Source organism: Nannobrachium achirus, assembly GCF_963921795.1.
Source record: "Nannobrachium achirus genome assembly, chromosome: 12".
NCBI classification, from domain to species: domain Eukaryota; kingdom Metazoa; phylum Chordata; class Actinopteri; order Myctophiformes; family Myctophidae; genus Nannobrachium; species Nannobrachium achirus.
The window spans coordinates 32,299,674-32,327,122 of record NC_137832.1 but is presented as its reverse complement, the minus strand read 5'-3'; the positions used below and the strand labels follow the sequence as shown (position 1 = coordinate 32,327,122).

General features: G+C 42.3%; 1 protein-coding gene across 1 annotated transcript in view; it reads left to right on the top strand.

Annotated features, from left to right (window-relative positions):
- Positions 1 to 2,284: 2,284 nt before the first annotated feature.
- The window catches only part of LOC308295526 (netrin receptor UNC5C-like), a gene marked incomplete at its 5' end in the record, with an annotated part of 164,968 nt that continues 139,803 nt past the window's right edge, over positions 2,285 to 27,449 (top strand). The window contains 3 exons of the mRNA XM_080738578.1: positions 2,285 to 2,288; positions 3,541 to 3,777; positions 22,202 to 22,345. Coding sequence (XP_080594704.1) covers positions 2,285 to 2,288; positions 3,541 to 3,777; positions 22,202 to 22,345 — 385 coding nt within the window. The remainder of the gene's footprint in view (positions 2,289 to 3,540; positions 3,778 to 22,201; positions 22,346 to 27,449) is intronic.

Below are 27,449 nucleotides of genomic sequence, written 5' to 3'. Positions count from 1 at the left end.
CCACAACTTCCTACCCAAGATGCACTGCTCTTTCTCTCTGTCCTCTGCCTGTTTCAGAGGATTAAACTAATTAAAACATACATTTTCGGGGGAAAACCCCTGTTTTGCAATATAACTACTGTAGTGTTTTGTTCCCTTTTTATTAATATCATGTAGACGTTTTTCTTTTGGTACTTTAAATAGCAATAACGAGGCTATGAAAAATATTTTTTCCCCATTCATTTCCAATATAAAAACAATCTGCCCTGGTTTTTCTGTCCCACTGGGATTAAACTAATTAAAACATGTATTTTTTGGGGAAAACCCCTGTTTTGCAATGTAACTATTGTACTTTTGTGTTCCCTTTTTATTAATATCACATAGATGTTTTTCTTTTGGTACTTTAAATAGCAATAATGAGGCTATGAAAAATATCCCCCCCCCCCATCCACTTCCATTATAAAAACAATCTGCCCTGGCCCTTTCGTCCCACTTAGTAACAAGAGCAAAATGGGGCGGGATTTGACAAAGAGTGAATTCCTTGGGAATGACGATGTTTCTCAGCAGCACATCTGACGGGAGCATGTCGATATTCCGACGTCCCATTCGTTCGACGCTGGTGAATGCTAACCTGCCGACACTGGTGAATGCTAACCTGGTGAATGTTACCCACTATGCCTAAATCAAACCCAAACCTCAGTAAAACTATGCCTAACCCTAACCCTTAGTCGAACTAATGACACGTAGAAATAGCAAGATTTCTCCCATCTGACAGGCTGCCTTTCAGTGTTTTGTACTGGTCTGCTAGTCAGTCCCTGATCCCTGATCCAGGCTGTGGTGCACCTGGATCACTGAGGTGTAGGAGACATGCTGGGAGCCATGCTGGGGCTGTGATCCGAGGGGAGGGGATGGGGAGATGCAAGCTTCTGACTCCTGTGGTAGGGGGCGGACACACATGCACTCACGCAGGCACACATTCACTCACGCACGCGCACGCACACACGCACGCACGCACACACACACACGTGCGCACGCACGCACGCGCACACACACATGCGCACACGCACGCACACACACACGCGCACACGCACACGCACACACACACACACACACACACACACACACACACACACACACACACACACAAATCTCTATGGAGCTATTGTTGTGTATAGCCTAACCTCCAGTCTGTCCTTGTAACTGTGGGTCTCAGCACTGATGACATGATACAGTGAACGATGTTTCCCATGGTTTCACACTGAGATACAGAATGGAGGGAGGAAGGGCTAATTACAGGAATGGAGGGAGAAAATGTCAACCTACGTGACATCAAAGAGAGGGATGCGCCCTCCACATACTCCCTCTTTTGGGTATTATTTCTTTTTTATACGTTTTTCCTAAGCAGCTTTTGGTTCCAGGCCTGCAGCGAGATGCTATTTTCCTAGATAAGGACCAGAACTGTAGTGGAATGGAAGGTTGCATGTGTGTGCTCTGTGTTTGTCTGCGTGTACATGAAAATCAATGAATGTTTAATGGTTTATGTGAAATCCAGTTTGATGCTCCTGAAAAGATCAATGCTCCTCTAAGTAGATGTGGTCATCTTAAAAGAATAATTCGAGATAATATTAGTAGCCTACAAGAGCACCCTAACTGATATACAGTCAATAATAACAATACACTTTTATTGTGTCATACTTCTACTGTAGCTCAATGTACTACTGCAGAACAAAGAGAGACAATCTATACATTTGAAAACAGATATGGTACATAAAGTTACATTATTAAATTATTATTTTTTGCAACAGCCTTTCACTCCTGCGTGTGTGTGTGTGTGTGTGTGTGTGTGTGTGTGTGTGCGTGTGTGTGTGTGTGTGTGTGTGTGTGTGTGTGTGTGTGTGTGTGTGCGTGTGCGTGCGCGTGTGCATGTACATGTGTGTGTCGTGCAGAACGGAGGTAACAAAAACATTTTTTTCCCCCTCAAAATGGCATCAATTAACGTTCCCATGACTCACATGGCTACACACTCAAACCCACATGCGTACACACAAGACCTAGGCTGGTTTAATGAACCCTGACCATGATGGAGTGGAAAGAAATTACAGGGTAGAGGAAAAGTAAATGTGTGTGTGTGTGCGTGCGCGCGTTCGCGTGTTTGTGTAACCAATGTTACCATAGCTTACCTGGAGCCTGTGTGTGTGTGTGTGTGTGTGTTTCCACCATCTAACTTGCTCATGTAATCCTTGTGGCATTGGTGACCCTAGCAACCTGGTGACAGAACGGTCTTTGTGCGCTGTTGATTGAGGCCATGGGTGGGCGTAATGAACGGCCGGACTCAGAAAAAAGTAGAAAAGCTCGGGCTGAATGGAAAGATAGCGAGGGAAAGGCTCTTCACGCCCTCAAGGTTGTCTGTATGAGTGTTCAGAATGATTTATCGAAAAATGAATTGCCCACTTACTGTGTCTGTCTGGAGTGTCTGTCTTTGTTTGTCTCTCTACCAACCTGTCCTGTTCCTCTCTAGCTCAACTGTATTATATATCTGTCTGTCTGTCTGTCTGTCTGTCTGTCTGTCTGTCTGTCTGTCTGTCTGTCTGTCTGTCTGTCTGATCATATCAGTTGACTATATCTACTTATCTACTGTAGTGAACAGATATAGACCTGCCACTTCCATTTCCCCTCAATTAAGTGGAAACTCAGTCAGACAGAAAGACCGTTTTTTTCTGTCTGTCTGACTGTATTTTTCATGGACTCTCGCTCTCCATTTTTTCTTTGTGATGGACAGCTGTGATAAATCCCAGGACACACAGCACCCAGCATATTGTGTGACGCCGATTAAAGGTGCATTTCACAGCTCTGGGGAAGGAAATTGTCCTCTGTGAGGGCCAGTGGGTCGAAACACAAGGCATGAAGGGGGTATGAAATGAAAACATTATCACGCTCGTGTTGAATTCTGGAGCAAAAAAATATCGAACTACAACAGTTTGGTGGTGTAAAACATATGGAGAGTGAGAGATGATGCACCGGCGGGGAAGAAACGGCGCTCCTCGGCTGAACCCACATCCAGTTAGTCCTCGTCAGTAAAACAATGGTTGAGGTTTTTGTCAGACATAAGTGAACCCAGCAAAAGGTCTCCGTTGAACCGAACAGCACAGGAGTAAAGAAGGAGTTCAGTTTCTGTATGCATCGTAACCGTCACTAGGAATGAGACGATATGAAAATGTCATATCACAATTATTGTGACAAAAAAAAATCGCGATTTATGATGTTAATAATAATCAAAATCCATTATCCTGGGCGGAACATTTTACACAAAGATAGAGAGTGAAAAAAAGACTGCATCAAGTACGTGTATTATAAGTACCTTTTACCAATAGAGGGTTTAAGTGGTACTGGATATGCAGCTCGGCAAATAAAAGGTGAATTGATCCCAGCGCATGACAGAGGACGATATCACGATAAATTACATCTCCACGATACGATTATCGTGAGTGTTTTTTATCACGATAAACGATAATATCGCTTATCATCCCATCCCTAACCGCCACCCTCTCGTTTATCCCTCAGTGAGAGACGACGACGACTTCCGGAGTCTGAGTGAACTTCCGGAGACCTTCCCCTCGGATCCCCCGGAGCCGCTGCCCCACTTCCTGTTCGAGCCTGAGGAGGGCTACATAGTGAAGAACAAGCCCGTCAACCTGTACTGCAAGGCCACGCCGGCCACGCAGATCTACTTCAAGTGCAACAGCGAGTGGGTCCACCAGAAGGACCACACTGTGGAGGAGAGGGTGGACGAGAACTCAGGTGAGTGAGCCAGACAGGTCCAACACACCACGCCACGCCACACAAGCACGCACGCACGCACGCACGCACGCACACACGCACACACACAAATACAATGAATTTCTTTGGACCCTAACTATCTGTCAAAGAAAAGGGGTGCATGAAATGATCTGCAGCAGGGAGTCTTACTGTTTAAAAATAAAAAAATACTGTTTAAAAAAAAAAAAAAAAAAAAAAAGTTTTTTACTGCTGCGTCAAACTTACAGGAAACCGATTGTTCTTTTTGTCAAATATGTTTTATTGCAAAAAGATTATTAAATGTTATACAATTTACACAATATTATTTTTTCATTTTTCCGTTTCAAAATTCAAAAGGAAAACAACAAAAACAAAATAAAGAACAAAAAGGACAAGTAAAAAAAAATAAAAATCAATATATATATATATATATATATATATGTTACCGGATGTTTGGGTAACTCAGGACGTTCTATGTAAGAGCGCTTGTTTTGTCGTTCACCACACACCAATCACCACCAGGTGGCGACGACAGCCCATAGAGTTATAATGCGACAGCCATTCACTAGTGAAGGCGCTGACGTCACTCGTTTGCGACTCTTTCTTTATTTACTAGCCTAGCCTAGCCTAGCCATTAGCTCCATTGTAGTCACTTGGACAGGGCGTTTATCGTGGGCTTGCCCAGGCCTTACGGCCTGGGCATAAATATAACGATTGCATTCACCACGGCTTCGTAACTCGCGCGGCGCTCCGCCGGCCGTGCGGCCCTGGACCAAGGTCCGCTGGCCTGCGCGCCGCTTGCAATGTCGTGGACAATCGAGCGGCTCCGTTCCGCCCCGTGCTGCACGACGAGTGCTACGTTTCTCGACCGTCCTGTTTCTCTAACAAACCGTGACATATATATATATATATATATATATATTATATATATATATATATATACACCCACATGTTCTTAAGAACTATCACCGTACGTTTTGTGAGAATGCTGTTGCCTGGCTCCAGCCGCTGAATCGCTAGTGATGGTTGTTTTGAAAATGATCTATAGGCCTACGTATGTTGAGATTCAGCATCTTGCTGTCATTCAGTGTGTTTCCTCGGTTGGATTTCCAAAAAGGCCAATCACTGTGCTTTGAACACACGATGGAATTGAAAAGCATTCAAAAGACAATTCAAAAGAAACAGAGGGGGTGGTAACGTTAGCAGATAGAATTGATATTGCTATTGCTATTGAAGTTGTTTTGAAAAGACTGCCTGAATTTCCATTTCATTTCTCCTCATGATTCCTGGGAGAGGCTATTCAAAAACCCACAGTCTACTGAAATAGGAAATTCATCTCGGTGTTCAGCCTTGCGCCAAAATCTGTGACTGGCTACACGGAATATGAATGGAAGATTTGAAAGGTGTTGTTGATAGTGGCCTTATATTATATAAGATATATAAGATATAATATAAGATATTGTGACTTTATCCATTAACAACGCAAGCAATTTTTCATCTTGGGTCTGGATATTTTTCCAGACCCAAATCTCTCCAAATCTGCCCAGGTTAATTTCAAAACACAATGTATGAATTTCATATGACTCTACTGGTGGGCCATAAACAAAGCCCCATATATGTCATATATCAAATCTGCCCTCGTGCCACGATTGGCCCCCATGCAGGCTGGAATTTGGACATGTCTGGTCTAGAGGCAGTTTGTACAGTTAGTTGACTGGTCTTCTGACAAGACGACCTTATACTATCTATTGTCATTGGTTAGTTAGGGTTTAGGGGATGAATTGCCAATCGCTGAGGACTCCTTCTTCAGCAAAGCCCATCATAAAATATAATGAATATCAAAAATGTTGTCAGGAAAGTTCAACCGTTCCCAGGAAGTACTGTCTCATGTGAATCATATATATCTCAAGGAAAACCTATAGGCCTATTGCCAAAAGGTCAACTTCTCAGGAAGTCCACTAGAAATATATCTAGTCTGTGTGGGATAATGTTGTTGTTATCCAGGAAACACAGGCAACAAAGAAAGGCCATGTCTGCACACTTGGCACCTAGCGTGGCAATATTCTTCCCCAGGTTGGCTCATTAGTCCACCAAAATGTTCTCGTCCCTTGTTACTTGTTTGTAAAGGTGGGCAACTACGTGTTAGGCATGTGCACTCAGAATTGTCACTCTGCCAGGGCTGGACTTCAGCGTACTACACACTGTACGATTTAATAGGATTCATGGCAATGATGTGGACAGTAGCCAAGTGTTCATGTTCCCCCACTTGTTTGCACACAACATTACAATACATTTTGGCTAGCTTACGTTGAATTGATTTAAATGCTCCCTTTGGCAGGAAAACAAGCTGTTGTGACCCTAAAATTGGTCTTTTAGGTTTGAAGTCATTGGTCATGTATTGATAGTACACTCGTAAGTAAGTGTTAATTTAACTCTTGGCTTCACACTCGCGTAGTTATTAAAAGTTTGTACTGTGATTGAGAGTGCTTTGCGAACAGCATGGCATATAGTCTGAATAGAACATAGCTACTGTTCGAGTCAAACAGCCAAACTCAAATCAAAATCAAATCATGTCTTATGATACGCACTTTGATCCACACGCGTCACCCTATCCATGTATTGTACATATCTGCAATGAAGCATACTTCTTCACTCAATCAGACACTGCAGCCAAGATAACCCGTCTACAGTACAAAGCAGGCCCTGGGGCTCAACATGCGTGCGTGCATTCGCTCGCTCAGTGAGTCTGTCACACTGATGGTCTGAGAAAGAGACCAGTGCAGTTTTGATATTTCCCCTGATCCTGCTGTATCAGATGTGAACTCCCAAGCAAGAGCAGATAAATGAGACATAAAGTGATAAAAGCCCAAAACGGATAAATCCCAATAAGTCTCTGCCTCGCACGCACGCACGCACGCACGCACGCACGCACGCACGCACGCACGCACGCACACACACACACACACACACACACACACACACACACACACACACACACACACACACACACACACACACACACACACACACACACACACACACACGACATGACATGGCTTGTCTCTCAGTTGTCTCTGTCATCTCTCGCCTCTTTTCCTGCCTCTGTTTGTTTCCCATGTACTAGAGTTCGCCTGCCCTACACCTCCGTTTCAGAATGTTAAACTGTGACAAAATTGCACTTTCCCCCTCCTGTCTCTCTTTTCATTTATGTCCGACAGGTCTGCCCTTGTATTGCTTCTTTATGAATATTTTAATGTCATCCCTTTGTTATGTCATCTCGCACTCTGGTGACTGTCCTTGGTGGCTCCAAACTTGCATGTTGCAAGGAGACTTGCTTTGGTGCTACAGCGAAATGAGTGTTTATGCATGTGCTTGCACACACACACACGCTCGCGAGCAAGTGCACGCACACACTAGGACTATAACATTTTAAATCCAAACGTTAATTAAATTTGTTTTTGATATTTGACATTTGGGCATAGAAATCAACATTGGAACGTGAAAGAAAAGAATGCAGCATCTTCTTTTTTTATAGCCGTCATCCTTTCAACTTATTGTGTTGAAACTAAATCTCATATTTTACCGCCTCCTCTGCTACTTGACGGACATTCATTTAATAGTGGACTGAAAATCTAATCAAATGCAGGGCAGGCCTATTCTTCCTGCTGAAAAGAGCCAATAATTCAATAACCACAGCATGGCAGAGAGTTCTGAACCCAGCTCAGCCACAGAAGTGATTAGTGATTAGCACCCAGAGCAATCTAATAAGCCCTGTTTAGAAATTATTTGGTGTTTGGTCATAAATGGCACCCAGTAAAATACTCTGTGTTCATTTATCAATGTGTATCTCTGATCCTCTGAGAGTGTACAAAATACAAATGTATTTTATACAGTCAAAATGTTATTAAAGGACCTACACCATGAATTTTCACTTTTTCTATTTTAAAACCTTTTTTTGGGGTCCCACTGGCACCTTCTATCCTCACAAAGTCCTATTTCTGACCATTGTGTCTTTCTCTGGTTTTGGGAAGACAGAGATGAAAAGCTTTCCACGGGTTCTCAGAACAGTGCTGTTCTGAGAGTTGATCCGTGTGACGTCACACGGATTCCCGTTTATTATTTTTATTTTTTCAAAAAAAAAAAATTCAAATTTTTTTTTTCAAAAACTTTTTTAAACTTTTTTTTTTCAAAAAACTTTTTTTTTTCAAAAAACTTTTCAAAAATTTTTTTTTTTGTTTTACTTTTTTTTTTACTCTAGACTTTTGCGGCAAACTTCTAGTTTTTATACATTATGTAAGGGATAATGAATGGCTCCGCGGTGAATGACGACAGATAACTGACCGACGGACTGATAACTCCCCGAGGCGCTAGCCGAGGGGAGTTATCAGTCCGAAGGGAAGTTATCTGTCGTCATTCACCAAGGAGCCATTCATTATCCCGCTTATTACCCGGCTACTAAATAAAAGTAATAATTTGACTCAAAACTAAAAACAAAACAAAGTATTTCCTTGTTTACAGACGGCTGGAAGTGTTCCACAAGTGTTGCGCTGGGCGTCCTCCCAGCGCGACGCGGTCGCCTTGGAAAACAAGGAAGTGCTGATTAGATAGAATCCATTTTCTGATACTACGTCCTCTATTTCTCGCTTAAAATATTTTTAAAAACATTCTTGAGATCAACGTTTAGTTGTAAATGTCGCTGTGTGGTTGTTTACATGGCTGACATGTTGGCTACAGCACAAGGTTCACGCAGTGCAACTTGACTGCAGCAGGTGCTCTGAGTCTTTGATTACTAGGCAGCGGTCTGTTATAGAGCGGAGCGGTCTGTTATCGTGTGATAACAGACCTCTGATTTCAGCGCTCGACCAATCAGAATCAAGAATCCAAACAGGCCGGGTAATAAACATAAATACAATGCAGGTGGGGTTGATTGTCTAATGTAGATTAACTTTCTGTAATGTCTGGTCTAGCAACGGTCGCCCTGTGTCATTTGACAGTAGGCCTATAACATACAACACAGGCCTACAGTAGGCTATAATCAGAGCTGCAACATTATCCTATTTTTGTATTGGCCCAATATTAACATTATTTGTTGTCAACGTGGGGTCCGGGGAGGAGTGAAGAGGAGGGGAGGGGGGAGGGGTGGAAAAACCCCACTAGATGCGCCCCTGAGCAAACAGAGGCCGTTTTGGTATTGCAGCTGGAGAGCCTCATTATAGTAGAGCTAGAACAAACAGTGTTTGTTGGGGGTTAAAACCTGTCTAAGACTCAATTTTGAGCATATATTTATACAAAAAATATAGTTTTAAAAGCATGGTGTAGGCCCTTTAAAGACTTACACATTGGACAATGACATAAGTCATGTTTCCATAAACGTATTCGAATATAGGAAGCAAATTATCACAAATGCGCATTGAGACAAAGCGAATTTAGCCTGTTTCCATTTGCGGGTGTCATTTGAATTAGTGTAGCGCTCCTTACCTCCTTGCCCCCACCGTTGTGCTTAGGGTCCTTGGGAAATGCCAGGTCGCAGAAGAGTGACACAAAAAAACAACACTGAACGTGATACAGAGACAGTTTGTTATAAGTTTAGCTTGAACAAATATTCGTTTTAAGTTCTGTCGGAGGTTGTCTATGCACAACAGTCTGTAAAGAGCTACAGCTGAGCTGGCACGTTGTGAAAACGGGAGGAATTTACACACGGAGTTCAGACGGTTTGTTTTGTGGGCTAATGCTAATACAATGGACCAGAACGTCATATTCACATTTATTGGCTGACCCGTTTCCATTCACGAATGAGCATTTAGTTTATTCGATAAAGCCTCAAAATCCACCTCCTCCAAGCAGATAAAAGTGTTTGCGGATAATAAAAGTTTATTCGAATTTTGAAGTGTTTCCATAAAAAGATTTTTGCGCAAAACCCTTAATGTGCATTAACAGGCTTTATGGAAACGCAACTATTGACACGCATCACCCATAAGACACACCATACAAAAAAACAACAAATCACATTTAATTACACAAACTACAAAATAAAAGTTGACAGCTGTTCACATGACAATTCTGAATTCACATCACTATAACATCAACATTAAGGATTTTACAGTGCAAAATGTGTGGAACCTCAAGGCACAGTTGTATGCAAGCTATGTGAGCTACAGATGGCTCACCATTTGAAAACATGCAGCCAAATGAGCTTGGCCAGATGTCAATGACTCCATCCAAACAGCCATGTCTACAATCCTAGTTGGTGAAAGTTGGTGAAATTCTCACATTAAACATTTGAAATTATAATAAGAAAATGCTGCAGTCAAAAGTATGTTTTTTTTTATTCATATTTGTCAGTTGTCATTTTGGCCAGTGTTATCAGCTCTCTCTCTCACAGCGTTCCCAAGTACAGTATGTGCTGGATTTATCTTCATAGGAGAACGTGTCGTGTGTTTCACCTACATTTTCTCAATTATTTATTTCTGCTGCTCCAAAACAATTGTTTGTGCCCAAGGCACACCAATCGAGTCAATGCTCAAGTCAGTGAATTCAAATTCCTTCCTTGGCATCTACATCACTGACAAACTCACCTGGGACTTACTCACTGACCAAGTGACCATTGGTCACACCAATGCCATTATCTCAGGTGACTGAAGAGATATGGTATGGGCCCCAAGGTTCTACCGAAGCACCCTTAAACTGGTTGTATAATTTCCTGATATGGGACTGTACCGACTTTGTGAAGACAGCCTCGTGCATCAGCAAATGTGAGTGGACATACTGTACGACAGATGTTGTGTCAGCAAAGCTGGCAAACTTATCAAAGATTCTAGCCACCCCAACCATGTAGCCTCAAGAACCCTGGACAATCAGGCTTATAAATTAATATCCTACTTAATTGACCAGGAAAAACAATATGCTGGAAACACTCTGCGTTCAAAAATGCTGATTAGCTGAGGCATTGTCTTCCCAGTGTCATCGTACAAAATGCTTGTCTCAGGACAACAAGCACTTGGCAAATGAAATCTGGATGAGCATGAAGCCGACTGGATTTTGGTGAAACTCATGGCCCATCCTGGCACCACCATTAGGGTAAAAAGCTTTTTTAATTCATGTTTTATTTGGTACTTTAAACCTTTTGCTGTTGTTTACAATACAGCCCCACCTCTGAGAGCATGCATGGTATGGCAATGTCGGTTGGTTTAAACCACTTTGTTCCGGGTGGGTGTAGCTGTAGTGTGGCTTTTTGGCCATGGCTACACAGAGCTGGATATTTCATATATCCAGGTTTTTCAGATATCCACATAGAAAAATATCTAGGTCCACACGGAGCTGGATATTTCATATATCCCGTTTTTTCAGATATCCACATAGAAAAATATCTAGGTCCACACGACAGAGATATCTAGGTCTAACAAGCACACACACAGTAAAGTCTTCAGAAATATCCGGGTATCATGACTACACGGATCCAGTGAAGCGGATATTTTTCAGTGTGTCCACTTATTTATCTGGATTGAAAAATATCCAGATTCACTGCCAAAATATCCAGCTTCGTGTGGCTACAAGCCCCAACAGCACCAAGAAATGTCTAAATGCACAAATATCCAGCTCTGTGTAGCCTTGGCCTTAGTCTTGTTCTCTCCAAGAACTGTAGACTTTCTCCACCTTAACTTCCTGTCAGACTTGTCCACCTACTTCACGTAGCCGTACCTCTATCCGTCTGCCTTATCTCTACCTCCTTCTCCACCTCCTCCACTTTCTCTCTCTCTCTCTCTCTTTCTCTCTCTCTCTCTCTCTCTCTCTCTCTCTCTCTCTGTCGCTCTACAGTATATATCACTCTCCTTTCCACCAACAGACACATTACAGTATTCATTAGTGACCTCATATGCAGCTGCAATTCATTCAATAGTCTCGAGTCTTGACTCAGCCATTCATTTTATAATCATTAGATGGCAAATAGGGCACTGGGGAGGAGGGGTGGTCTGCTAAATTAATAGCCCATACAACTGTGCTCATACTGTAGGTGAAAGATGACTTGGATGAAATCAGGTTAGTAACTGAAAATAAATAAATTAGGATCTATCTATCTATGGATATCTTGCATTCTGAGATGGTTGCTAAATCTTCTCATGACAATAAATAACCATGATTAACACTTAGGGGATTGCCCAATGCCCACTGACGTAGACATGATGACTACCATAGAGATAATGACAACAGAGAATATTTATAACATTCATATCATATTATTGTTGTAAGTAACAGTTACATGTATCACCAGGAAACCCTCTGTCTCTTCCACTCTGAACTGTAACACTGCAGGCTACTTACTGTATGTCTTGTTTGAAGTTAAAAGGTTGACCACGTTTGTGCTTCAAAAACACATTCTACAGCATTCTAGCAGTAAAACGTGACCCGGCCGATAGCCAAAATCTTTGACAATGTGATAGTTCCGCTTTGAATACCCTACTGATAAATGTACAAGCTTACAATTGAATATAAACAAGAAGAGAATAACTTGAGGAAGAGCATTATCCTACCGCAGATGATTTATCTTCCATGACATTCCTACAGAGTTATGGTCTATTGTATGTATGCACAGCACTTCCATGCAGTGCCAGCACTTCCTGTGTTTGTACAGTACAGTACAGTACGTGTGTGTGTGCATGCGTGCGTGGGCGCCTGAGTGGTTTTCTGAATCGACGTGAGACATAGCTAGAAGCTACGGTCCTGATACAGCTTTTATTTTTCCCTCCCTCCCTCCCTCCTTCCATCTTCTCTCTCTCTCTCTCTCTCTCTCCATCTCTCTCTCTCTCCATCTGCTATTTCTCTTTCTCAATCCTCTCTCTCTCTGTTCTTTCTTTTTTCCCTCTCTCTCTCTCGTAGCCTCGTGCTGTTCTGTGCTGGACTCTAATTTCCCCAGACTGAAATAGGAGAGAGCGCATAGACAGATAAAACCTGAGCTGATGAAAGCAGGGCAGGGATGGAGGGATGCTGGAGTGATGCTGAGAGGAGGGATGGAGTGAAGCTCATTGGAGGGATAGAGGGATGCTGAGAGGAGGAGGGATGTTGCAGGATGTACAGTAGGGAGGGATTGTGAGAGTTGGGATGGTGGGAAGCTGATGGAGGGATACTATGGAGGATGCTGGTGAAAGGTCAGAAACCTAGGGAGCAGCAGAGAGCAGAGAAAGATGATACCAGTCCTGCTATGATCTCTTCTCTTCTCTTCTCTTCTCTTCTCTTCTCTTCTCTTCTCTTCTCTTCTCTTCTCTTCTCTTCTCTGCATAGTATTGAGTTGGAGAATAATAGAAAAAATGAGGGGGAGTAAGGAAGAGGGGGGGAAATGAGGGGGTAAACATGAGGCAGAATGAGGAATGGGTGAGGAGACAAGATGAAGAACAGAAGGGGAACAATTGGGCTTGCAAAGCTGGTGTCATACTGGGATGCCCCTCCCCCGGCAGCCATTTTGAGAGGGTCGGGGGATATATACTAGCTATAGTAGCAGGGCTTGACATTGAGGTATAGATAAATGTAAAGATGATAGGCAGACGTGAGAGACAGGTGGAAAGATGATCAGTAAGATTCAATAACTTTGAACTAGTAAGATTCAATAACTTTGAACTAGTAAGATCTGTATTTGATGCCTGATTCGCTCCTGGTAGAGATCATTCCCTTGGAAGGTTATTTAGGGAATGACATGAAGGAAATGACATGTTTAGTCTGGAACTCAAGTGTTATGCAGTACCCTTTCTCTTAATTAGACAACCAGCCTTCGAGGATCGTCTGCCATTTTTGCGTGACCTTTTCCCTCGTAAAAAAAGGCAAGTGAGAATGACTTTAGATAGTTTAAACTTCTTCCAAGGTTTTTTTTTAATATATTTTTTTCTACGCTGTATCACCAAAGGAGCCAGCCATCTAGAATAGTGTTACTAAGTATGAGTAGAAGAAAAGGAGACCAATCACAGAGAACTACACAGCTCAGCTGACACACTACTAATTAGACTCTGAGCTGCATGTTATGACACACACCTGTTGAGCATAGATGCACACAGGATAAATCAGCCACACAAACAAACAGACAGGTTGCTTTTATCTGCTCCCGTTTGGATCTTATCTGTGTGTGTGATGACAACTACTATTGATTATACTACTGTAGGTGAGTGTAAGTTGCTGGTGCTGTACAGAAAATAAGAAAGCTTTGAAGGAAAACCTGCCCTCATCTGTCCTCTGCTATTGAGCTCGCAACATAGACCAATCACACTGAAGCACACAGCTCAGCTGATGCTGCTGACACCAATCACAATTCAGACACTTTAGCGCTCAGCCAGTGTTGCCAACTGTGCTTATTATAAGCGCCCATTGGCTTGTTTTTTCTGTAAAGCCCCTTGTAAATATTGGTACAGTAGTTGCTTATTTGGGCTTGCTTCCTAAAATCCCCAAATTAATTATGTATTCCATCTGAAAACCTTTTTTGCCAGGGAACCCCATACAAAATTTATGTTGTTAAAATTATGAAAGATATGCGTGTATCACTGTAGCCCAATGTAAAATGATGCCGGACAGTAAAGGGCTTTGCACACAGACGCGTTCTTTCGCACAGACCAAACGGATTATTGTATTTTATTTAAAGAAAACAATGATTCTCTACGACCTCATGCACACCGGCTCAGAATTTGCCGTGCGACAAGTAGCTGCGGCCATGCGTTCAAATCTAAACTATTTGGCTGTTCCTCATCTATCATGCCATAGTTGAGAGCATCCTACGCCTACGGCATGGCATCTCAGCTTGGTTTGTACAGCAGCTGAAAGCCCAGACTACCCTGCTAACACAAAGAGATGAAAATCATGGGAGCCAGGCAGTTACAGAGAAGTCTCTCCTCTCCTCTCCTCTCCTCTCCTCTCCTCTCCTCTCCTCTCCTCTCCTCTCCTCTCCTCTCCTCCCTATCAGTGCTCATGTCATGTTGCATGTAGAGTACCATGTGACCTTCCTTCATGAGGTTTCAAGATATTATTGTCAACATCGTAATTAGTTTGGTGAGCAAACAAATAAATATAGAGATAGAGATAAATAAATGGTACAGCAAAACAATAAAATGAGCCACAAATTAAATATAACAAGTTCCAATAGGGATGATAACAATATAATTTTTGTAGAGAGTGCTGAAGTGAAGAAAGAGCAGACGTCTTTCCAGAGAACTTCCGGTGGCCATTTTCAGAGCGCAGCTGCATTTCCGAGGCATTCTAATTGGTTGCTGTACAGTTAAACAAATTGCTGTTCTGTTGCCCTGTGTACTGCTGAATCTGTATGTACTGTTTGTCTGTATCCACTATGTTTTGGCTGAAGGCCATTACCAGTGTTTGTTTAAACAAAGTGTGCACGCTACCTCAGTATATCTCCATTAGCCTTGGAAGTGTGCAAATAACATAGTGTGTACTAGGTTACCTACTTTGTCTCCATTAGCCCCAAGTGTGAATGGTTATTAGTCTGCCAACATTGACCCGTGCCTGCACGCACACGCGCACACATGCATGCACACTCGCATTGGCAACGCTGATTTGTGACCTCTTTCCCTCCGTAGCTGCCATCACACTGCGATCGATATGGTCTCTCCTTCCTCCTCTGTCTTGTCCCCTCCTTCTTGTGCTCTCTCTCTCCCTTTATACCAGTGTTTCTCAAACCTCTGCATGTCAAGGACCCCCATATTAAGTATTTGGCTGCGGACCCCCATCTGAAAATAGTTTGTGCCAGTGACACATATACAGTATAAGATTTGCGTTTCAAAATGTTAAAATAATTATAATACATAAAAAAACTAAACATTATATAAATACCCGATCTACAAGCATGAGCTTATGGATCGGCTTGTAGATCGGCTATTTTCAAGTAGCTGATGTACAGTATACACTACAGTATGGGAGGGTTAAAGTGGTTAAAGTGATTTTAATGCTGAGAACCCACTGCTTTATACACTTTTACTCTGACACCCTCATTCTCTGGCTCCATCATTTTCTTTTTCTCTCTGTCTGCACAACCTATCTCTCCTCTATCTCCATCTGTCTGTTTCTGTCTGTCTGTCTGTCTGTCTGTCTCTCACACTCTCTTACTGATTGTTCATTTTAAATTATTAACAAACTAAGGTTTATAAAAGGGGTCAATTTACTTCTGTGTCAGTGGCTTCTGACACGGAGAGCTGTGTGCGTGCGTGTGTACGTGCGTGCGTGCGTGTGCATGCGTGCGTGCGTACGTGCGTGCGTGTGTACGTGCGTGCGTGCGTGCGTGCGTGTGTGTGTGTGTGTGTGAGTGTAACATTGTTGTTCCCTATAGATTTCCTCTGGTGTCCTGGAGTGCCCTGGAACATTGACTCTTCAGGACAAGCATGCATAATACCACTCACACACAACCACACGCACACACACACAAGCACACACGCACGCACACAGACATGTGCACCTAGTATCACACGTGCACCTAGTATCTCTGTGACCGTGCAATTGGCCACAGTCTGGTGACTCTGCTATGTCGAGATCCTGGCTGATTTACTTCTACATCTGTAGAACTCACTATCTCTCTCTCTGCATCTCTGTCTCTGTCTCTTTCTGTCAACCTCTTTCTGCATCTCTCTCTCTCTCTCTCTCTCTCTCTCTCTCTCTCTCTCTCTCTCTCTCTCTCTCTGCATCTCTCTCTCTCTTTCTGTGTGTGTGTGTGTGTGTGTGTGTGTGTGTGTGTGTGTGTGTGTGTGTGTGTGTGTGTGTGTGTGTGTGTGTGTGTGTGTGTGTGTGTGTGTGTGTGTGTGTGTGTGTGTGTGTGTGTGTGTGTCTCTCTCTCTCTCTCTCTCTCTCTCTCTCTCTCTCTCTCTCTCTCTCTCGATGCAATAAAATGCAGAGGTTTTGGCTCTTTCTCACTGTCTTCTATTCCCTACAGGCCTGTGTGTCTGACCTACTCCTGATTACATTCAAACAGAGAGCGTCTCAGAGTGCTCCTGCCCTGTTCCTGGCTCGCTTTTTGCCGCCTTTTGTTGCTGTTCTAAAGCGTTTAGCTTTTACCCCTGCATCTGTGTCTGTCTTTGTGTCTTCCCCTCTTTTTCCCTGGCATGCGTTCTCTCTTCCTCCGGTTCTTTTCATCCAGAGACACACAGCGCTCTAACTGCACCCACGACGCCTCTCACTGTGAGCCGGGTCTAGAGAGCGTTCAAAATGTCTGGTGATGACAAGCGCTTATTGATCCCGTATGCACCATAGCACTTTTGGGCAACTTCTATTATGTATGAGTGAGGGAGAGTACAACAATTACGACATAATCTCTCTACTGTATAACACCAGAGACACTGGCTTTTCACATCTTCAAACACAGACTGTGTTTATGGATGTACAGTACTGTATCCCTGTGTTTCCCAACCTCAGGTTGGGGGACCACCAGGGGTCCAAATGGACCCTAAAATGGGTCTGACTGTGACTCTGAGAGTGGACACATGGAACCATTTAGGTTCCCTTTGTACACTCACAGAGTGAAATTAACACCAGCGATTTATGTTTTTAAATGAAGTGGGGGTCTGTGGTCTAATGCAGTGGTTCTCAACCTTTGGGTCTGGACCCTCAGGGGACCCCAGACGATTAACTTAACGTGCAACATTATTTTTCTCACACAACAGTAAACAAACCAACATAAAGTTTAAGTGTATAGAGGGTATCTTCACATTTCTAAAGTGACAATTTAAGGACTTTTTAACACCTCTAAAATGACAAATTAAACATTGGCCAAATTGTCAAATATTAGAGGCAGAAATTGTGAAAATATTTACATGCTCACAACGCCTCGCAACACGAACCGTGTAATACAAAATGTACAGTAATGTCTCAACTCTTAGTGCTCGTCAGGTGGTGGGGGGTCCCCATTTAAAATATGATTATTTTGGGAGGAGAGGTTGAGAACTACTGCTGTATCTCATGTGGGAGTGTGTCGATATTGCGACATAGCATCTGTTCGACAGTCCATTCTTTTGACATGGGTGAATGTTAACCTGGTGAAAAGCTAACCTGCCGACACTGGTGAATGTTAGCCTCTATGCCTAAACCTAACCCAAACCCTAACCCTAACCTCAGTAACCGTGATGGGGGTGAGTAGCTAACCTGCCGACACTGGTTGTCGAAAGACTGAAGAATGGAGACAGCCTGACAGGCCTCTATCTGTCTCTATTCACTTATACACATTGAGGTCTAATTGTCTGATTGCTGGTGACTAAAGTGTGTCTTATTTTCCCAGCAGTGTCCAGTTTGGGGCCCATCAGGGAGATACTGTAGGTCAGGGGTCTTTTCAGGCCAAGGACCACTTAGTTGAGAGAGAGATGAAGCAGGGACTTTTTGGACAATTTGTGTTTTCAAATATTTAACCACTTGAACTGTCAGTACTTAATAAACGTGACCGTTTACCGTACTTACTCTGCTATTTTTCCTCCTCTACACCAAACTTCTTTGCCGAAAATAGCCGATCTGGTGAAAATATCTGCTATTTTTGGCTAAAGTTCTCAGAATATGGACACTAGGGTTCAAGTGGTTAATATAAAAAGATTTGGAGGACCCCCTGTAGTAACTCTGAGGACCCCTTAGGGGTCCCGGACCCCCTGTTGAAGACCCCTGCTGTAGGTGCAGGAGGGTGTGGCTTTCTCTCTTCCATCGGCCACCACACTTCCCCATTGCTTTTTGTGTTAAATTGTTTGGATTGTTTGATGGCTTTTTTGCATCCACAACTTCACAATGCATACATACAGAACACTACACTCACTGACACTGACCTTCGTCCATTTTCAGTAATTCTTTGACTCTTTAATAAAGATGTAATAATAATTTAAAAAAAGGGTGGACTTTCTCCTTTGCTGCAAGCATTGAGCCAAGCATGTAACAGCATTAAAAGCAATCTGATTAATTAAAATCCAATTCATGAACTTGCACCCTTCAAGTTTTCTGTCGAGCATGAATTAATCTCAGAACAGGATTCCCCTTCATGTGTACGTATATATTTATTTTTATTTCAACAAATCGACAGCACCAGCACGTCACGTTCACAAGTAAGCTCGTAGCGCTGCTATGTTCACCCCTGAATAGTTTCATGTGGTTAAGTTAAGTGCAATGACAGTTAATAGCACTGCACTGACATTGGATGCTTTATCGAACACAGTGGTTCTAAAAGTGGGTTCCAAGGACCCTCAAGGTTCCTTGAGCGGGGAGAGAACAAATGGAGACATTGGAGATTATTTAAATGGAACCAAACAGACCCTTACACAGGTCCATTTGGTTCCATCTCTCTTAATGCGTCCTTGTTCGAGAACCTACGACGATGCAAAGGCTGGATTACCAGCCTAGGTGCCTGGACCACTACCCTGTGGCACAGGCCAGGTTCCATCGCTCTTAATGCGTCCTTGGAATTAAAAAGTGTGAGAACCACTGACAATTCCCCATCTACTGTATTCATCCAGCACAAGGCATCAGAACTACATGTGAGCCAAAAAGAGTCATTGTTATGATTAAATACCAGAAGGTGTGCTAGACGAGTCAAAAACTGAAGCATTTCCAATCAACATCAAGCATGGTCCATAAAACCTGCCAATGATGTGATGACTGCGACAGAAGTCCATATGTCTTTGTTGTTGTCATTCAACACTATAACAAGTTCATGATTAGTCCATCAGTGTAGTACACTCATGTTGTATGCCTTGTCCACAGTGTTCTCATAAATCAGATGACAAATTCTGTTTACAGTATGCTCATGTTCTAAAATAATACATGGCAACTAGAATAAGAAAGATGCAATTCTGGGAAATTGCAAGTGTGGTTGCCGAGACAGGAGCCACATTCCGTCTTACCATTTGAATTCCCCCAATTCAAGTCAATGGGGAAAATGAATGAATGAATGAATTAATTAATGGCCATATATGGCGATCTCTGTCAGTCTTTGTCCCTTTTATGAAAACCCTGATGCCATCGATATTAAGCCCATATCTTGGAATGCACATACAGTATATGAGCATACTGTGTATCATGTGGTCTATAACGTCAGACATCTATCATGTGAGTCATCTCCATATTTGTGAAGTTACATTTTTGCATTTTCCCCTTCGAGTAAATGGAGAAAATCAATTCACTAATTAATGAATATAAACTAAACTATATAACGTATCTCTTAGCAAAATACAAGCACACGATTCCCGAAGAAGCCGGTTTGACATAATGCCACCAAAACTGTGGGAGGAGTACTAGTATGTGTAGTCTTTCCATAAACCTTCAACTGTTTGCTGCTCAAACTGCTCAATTGTTCTGCTATGTGCATTTGATTTTTTTAACAATTCTTTCAACTGTTTTATGCAAAGCTCTTTGTAGAACATGTTTATGTTTAAAGTTTAACTGCATCCTTATGGTTTGATGCAGCACAATTAAGCTTGCTTGCTTTTACAAGTGTCACATTGCAGTTTATCTTGCTACACAGTTTCTTTATTGAAGTGTGTTCTTTTTCCTTAAAGGACCTCCTAGAACTATTTAGGTACTGTATAGCACCTGTCCATTCACTTTAATTGCCCCACTATTCCCTCTGGCACTGCAAAAGTGTTAGCTTTACTTAACGATTTACACCTCCTCCCTAGTCCCAATACCATTTTGCCCTTTGCCTTGTTGTTCCTCACTGCCTACATACTTTTTAGCCACCTTCAATGTAAGCTCAATGTAATGTTTCTCACTGGTTATAATTGCCACTTTACTTGCCGTTTTCTTAGCCCCTTTACCTCTCTCCTACGCCTTGCCATGGTGCTTTCATTTTTAGCTTTAAATCCATAATAGCTCCCTAGTTTCCTAGGTTACTCCAGCTCTAGTTTTATCGCCTCACATCTTTGCTCAGTTTCTTTCAAACAATCGCTATTACTGCCTCAGTGCCACCACCTTATACACAATCTTTTACTTTCCCCATACTGTAGCTCTCTTAGCCCTCTGGGGTGTCCATATGCTATAACTTGCTGTAATTTACAGTACTCAGCACAAACTGTAAATTTACATGTTGTGTTCTATAAACAGAGTTGTCTCTTCATTCATGGCCTTGTTTTTGTTTTTATAGCTCTCTCGATCTTCATCCATGCTACTCAACACTCAACAGACCTCCAACTCAGCTAGCAATACTCTCTTGCATTTCATTCCTTCAATGACTCTATTCTCCGCGCTTTTCATCCCTGTAGTAAATCTGAGGACCCCCTAGGGGTCCCGGACCCCCTGTTGAAGACCTATGCCCTACTGTATATCTGTGCGGAAACGGCTTAATGACTGTGTGCATAAGTAATAAATTGGGATTATTGCACCTCCCACCCTCCCACTTGAGTAGTTGCAGCACTTTACAACTTCAAATATATTTCCAAAAGCTTTTTTATACATATAATCCCCTCACATTACCCTTCCACTACTAATTTCAACTTTTCTCTCTTTAATGTTTCTCCTTAATTAACCCTCATCTCCATCTTTTTACTAACTCATGTTTCGCTTGATATTCCTTCCTTCATCTTCACGTTATATGAAGACTTAAATCATCCCCTCCTGTTGTGGTTTTTTCTTTTCGAAATTTCTCCCAGACTGTCTTATTATCTCTCTGCCTTGCATCTTGTTTCTTCCTACACCCTTGTTCTACTTTTACATTCCCCATGCCTCCTATTCTTTCATCCTCCCTTTATCCTGCACTCCCCCAATTCCACGTTCCATTTCTACTTCCTCTGCCGTGTGTGCTCCTTTCCTTCTTCGTTTACAGTCCTATCAGTTGTTGCAGCAATTTAAACCTCAGAATCATTCTTCCCATAGCTCCTCATTCAAGCAGGAGGGGAAAGGGGGAATTGAAATAAAAGTGGAAAGAGCAAAAAGAATAAATCTTGCCGTTTGTATTAAATACAAAGTAAAGCTACTCAGTAAATGGCCAGAGCTTGTAAATAGCAGCAGATAATATGTCCTGATATTTCAGCTTCCTTACTATGTGATTTACTGTCGTGTGTTGAAACCAGTGACAGCTTTGCAGCTCTGCTTTATTTTCACATTATTTTGACTCTGTGTAGACATTGTGGCCTATTAGGCCTTAACGCTGGCTCCAAATATCCCAATATTTAGAGATTTGTTCTGCAAGTTTCTACTATAATATTTTCAATATCTTTTTATAGTTTAATCATTGCACAGCCACAGCCACGTGTGCAAGCAGAGCTTACCCACTTTCACCTGCTGTGGCTGCTTGTGGGTGTTTCGATTAGTGTTGTGTGGGAGTCTGGGGTAAAAAAAAAACAATGCCCCAACAACAATCATATATTACGCATATACACATGTACTGTACACACTGACATACATTGTGTGCACGTGTGTTGGAACACACAAATACAAATACACTCTATCTTCATCACACACACTCAATTGAAGCCGTTCCTCTCCCCAGGTCTGGTGGTTCGGGAGGCCAGCATTGAGATCACACGGCAGCAGGTGGAGGAGCTGTTCGGTCCAGAAGATTACTGGTGTCAGTGTGTGGCCTGGAGCTCCGCTGGAACCACCAAGAGCCGCAAGGCCCACGTCCGCATCGCATGTGAGTACAAACAGCTCAGCCTGGACTGCATGAACCCTAGCCACACTATGCTGGGGGCCAACATTCTAGAAAATGGCTCACAACATGTCACTACGCAATATTCGGTGGTGAGCAGTCGTTTTCAACCAGTGGTCCGGGGGCCACCAGTGGTCCTTGAAGGGGTTCCAGGTGGTCCCCAGCTAAATGATGGACAGTAGGTAACCAAATGGATCCTCGTAGATCTTTAACTCTTGAGAGTGTAAAATGGAACCAAATGCATCCTTACAGGTCCACTTTGGTTCCATGTTAATGCTCGCAAGTGTTACATTATTGTTAAACATCTGCATTTCTTAATTTACAAGAATTCTACGCAATTAGAGAAGGTTGAAGAGTGGTTAAATGAACAAATGTCAGATGCGATTCATATGGATATGAGTACATGACACACTCACGCACGCACGCACGCACACACATATACAGTACACACACAAACAAACGCAGACGCTCACACGTGCAGCAGAATGATAGCAGTGAGCAACACACAGATACCTGTACGCATACATTCTTTCTGTCAGCACCTCCACCCTGCTGTGTGCAGTCCCAGTTTTATGTGAAGGACGGACAGAACGGCTGACAGGGAGAAAGATAGAGGCAGCTTAAAGGAGATAAACAGAGGCTTTGATGTATGGCTTTATATAACACACACACACACAAACACGCACACACTCACACACGCACGCATGCACGCACGCATACTTTTTCATGCAGTTGTGCTTGCTCATGTGTTACAGTAGCCTACACAGCTGTTGTGACACGAGCGCAGACACACACACACACACACACACACACACACACACACACACACACACACACACACACCATCCACTTCTATGGCGAGATAATCTACAACGCAGGTTGTGTGCTGAGCTCACCTTCTTATTGCACCTTGTTATTGAGAATAAATTACTGAAATAATGCATCATCCATCATCTTATGAGCTCTTACAACTCCTCTCATCTCCAGAATGGTGTGCTGAGCATTAGTGGCAGAATCCAATTTGTGCTGTTGTCTATCTGTTTGTTTGTCTTATACTCAACAGGTAAAGAGCTACTTCATGAGCTGCATCTCATCAGCAAGCGTAATAATCCTCATTCTGCTGCATAATAATGAATACACGACTTATTCGTTTGGTTTGTTGCAGTGGGACAGTCTTTAAGTAGTCAAACAATGTACAGTTTGAAGGGGTAGTTTGCCCCCGGAAAATGACTTTTTTTCCCCTATCGATTAATACTCAACCCATAGAGACTTGAATTCCTGGATATATTTTTAGTTTTTGACGCATTCCTAAGACGATAATTTGAGGAGACTCATTGATTTGAGGAGACATGAGTTCAAGTCTCCATGGGGTGAGTAATCGATTGAAAAAAAGTTATTTCTGTTGAACTATGCCTTTTACGAGACAGTACTGAGTTATCCAAGCAGTGTTATTTTTTAAGGTTTTTTCCCCTGCCCTTGAATGATGCATGATGGAGCTTGGAAGAACACATAACTTTGGTCTTCCATCAGTAGCTTCAGGTTCTGGTCTGGTGAAGGCTTTAATATGACAGCTGGGAGTCTGATCATAAGGTCAGTGAAAGTGCGCGGACCAGTCCAAAACCAACGTCACTTTAGTGTGTGTCTCGCGCAGTTAGTGCTGTGTGCGCTCCGAGGTCGCATGGGAAAATCTCTGTGGCGTTCCCCTGAGCTTCTGTAGCAGTAGTTTAACCACATTAATCATGGCGCTGTAACGCTTGTAAACTTTTAGATCTGCTATTTTCAGTGAAGAGATTTGGTGAAAACTGGGTAAAGTATGTAGTTCTGTGGGACTCCGGTCAATTAAGTACAGTATATAGGGTATTTTAGGGTAAGTCAACAGGCTGTCGTCCTATCTGTCACTTGCTCCAACACAGCAATGGAGTACAGATACAGTATGCATGATAGACACTCACCTCTAAAGGAAAACATCCTTATTCTATCCACTTAAGCTCTATATGACAGAATGAAGTGTCCCTTAAAAAAATGACTCTTTCACCAGCCTGAGGAACTGTAGCCTAGTCGGCCATTTTGCCAAGCACCATTGCTCCGGACAAGTCAGCCATATAAGACAACTGGGAGCTGTCTGAGCTCGCAGGCCATGGAAAGGTCAGCCAATGACCAAATGCCATAAAATTGACTGCACCTCCTTAGTTTACCCAGTCTACCTGTGGTTGACTGAACTATATAGCACCACTGGGGGCTCCGACAGGGTTTTATCCAAATGGCATAGAGGATAAACCCCAGACTCAGAGCACAGCAGACAGTATCACTCTAGCAGACATGCACCCTGGAAGGCTTGTTTCAACAGTGATGGAAATCCAATTCTTAGGTCCTTCTTTTTGCTTACACTTACTTTATTTGGTCATACAGTACATTTGCAGCTGATATGTATTATTTTTTTTTACTTCTTTTTTTTGCCATCTTATACTTTTACTTTTACAATAGAAAGACAACATCCAAGATAATGGTTATTCATGTATGCATTCATGGGTAAATCCTTCCTTTATGTTATGCAGTTGGCAAATGCTGAATGCACCCTGCCACCAAAGCACAGATTGGATGGTATGGGAATAGAACAAAGAGTAGTCTTAACATGATGTACAATACTTTTTAGCACAACAATAAAGACGATGGGTATTCACAAAAGCACACACTATGTGCAAGCATTCTGCGTAACAGCATACCACATCTAGACGCATTTAGCTCACTGATATTGAATTTTGTCTTGAGGTTAATGTCGTCTTCACATTTGAAGTATTCTTGTTGAATAGTATTTCCTATGTAAGCAGACAATAAACTATTTATTCATTACAGTACAGTAACAGAACGGAGCATTTCCTACGCATAGGGATGGGACGATAATCGATATTTATTATTGCTGATCTACAAGCTCACAATGCATCGCATTGCAACGCGTTGTGAGCTAGTAGATCAGCTATTTTTTGGAAAATGTTCCACCCCAGGATAATGGATTTTGATTATCGCTATAATATCATAAATCACAATTTATTTTCTCACAATAATCGTGACATTTTCGTATCTTCCCATCCCTACCTGTGCATTGCTTTATTGAGCAGCTGTAGAAGTATGTGACAGTGTTTGGCTGTAAGGTGAGAGTTGGTGACACCATCCTAAACACTATGCTATAATCCCAGCTACAGTCATAACGCTCTGTGATGGAATACGTGTTCCAACTGGTGTCATAAAAGCTGGCTAAAGTGCTACTTGTGGCCTGGGTGATGGGAAATGCAAGCTGGCGAGGCAGATGTATGCAAATATGAGTGTTGATGGGACACGTACAGAGGCTGGCAGGTGAACACTTATATGTACATTATGTACACACACAGACATTGATATACACAGCAGGACAAACTGTGGTTTGTGACTTACGTTGTTAAAATAAGAGACATTGAATACTGTAAGATATAGGGAAAGCCAGAAAGGCAATCAAGCAGATACAGATTAACTAGCCTACAGTATATTTTACTGTATGTCACCCTTACCAAGTATTCTCAGGACACACACATTTTACCAGATATCCCACATTTGTATCAGAAAAAATAATTAAGATACATTATATTACATACAATACATAGTAGCTCTGATGAAACTAATATTTGTTATAGCATTATGTTGCTTTTGATGTAATGTTTTTCATTGTTGGGGGGGGGGGGGCATTCGTGCACCCCATGGGCAAAAGTAAAAGTGCTTTTGGATGTGCTTTTTCATAGCATAGTGAAATTAATGGAAAACATTATTGGCTTCATCAAAGACCAACATCTTTTCTTTGTAAAAGTCAGCAGTAATGTCAAGTACACAGTGAGTCATATTCAATAAGCTTCAGGATCTAAGTTTGTAATTCTGTCTTATTCTTCTAGTTCTTTCTTTCTATCTTTTTTTTACTCTATCCATTAAATGAACAGGGTTTGGAATGACTCCCTTCAGTTATTCTGCAGTGGCTTTTTGAAAACATTGGATGGATGGATGGATTTAAATTTGACATTGAACACAACTATAAAACGAAATTTACTTGAGTGCATCAATCCGTTATTGTTTGTAATGTTAACTTGAAATATGAGCATATAAGGTTATATTCTGGGACATATCTGACTAGTTGTGGGCTCGCCTGAAAGGCGAGAACACTATGTTATCTTAATTATTTATTTATCAAGTTCCGCCACGACAGTACAAAGGCAGGGCCCCTTAGCCAATGAGGTGCAATTAAGGTGAATACCTGGGAGTGTTAGTGTCTGGGGTGTTAGCTGGAGTATTGGTTGAGCTTCACATGACAGTTAGCACGCTGCAGAATATAGTCACGAGTGAGCCCACACTGTTTCGTAGGAACAGTATTAGTTATGATATTTATCTGGCCTCGATCGAACCCTCTCTGATTAATCCAGGACGTCCGTTTTCGTGGGCAGGATTTATGTTGGTTGAAATCAGGTGATATTCTAGGCCAGATCATGGTCATGGTTTGACTTGATCTGGCCCCAATCGAGACGTCACTGATTGGTCCAAGTCCTGACCGTGCTTGCTGAGTGCTTAGTCTACACTCAGAGTTTCATACTGACTCGGTTTTTCAGTTCATACAGTAGCTCTTCTCTATCTTTCTCTTTTCTCTATTTTCTCCTTTCTGCTTGTTTTTCTCCAGCTCTGAAAGACTTCTGTCATTCTGTATTGTGTCCCTGTCTCTCCTATCTACACAGATAACACTCTCTCTCTCTGTTCCCACTGTCACGTCTAATTTGTTCCCCATCCCTCTCTCCTACATTGTCTCTCTCTCTCTCGTCGTGTTACAGCTGTGATTTCTCCCCAGGGGTGTCGCACCAAACTCTGGGCTTTGAGTACAAGGATTCACTGTGTTATTTTTTGCGTTTTACTATTGAAAAATAGCAGATATACAAGCTCACAGCATGGCACAGAGTGCCGCACTGCGAGCTTGTAGATCTGCTATTTTTGAAAAATCTTGAAAGTGTGAAGGTTTTTTTTTTCTGTGTCAGTGGTGCTCAAACCTTTTCATGTGAAGGATCACCAAAATTATATGTATTCG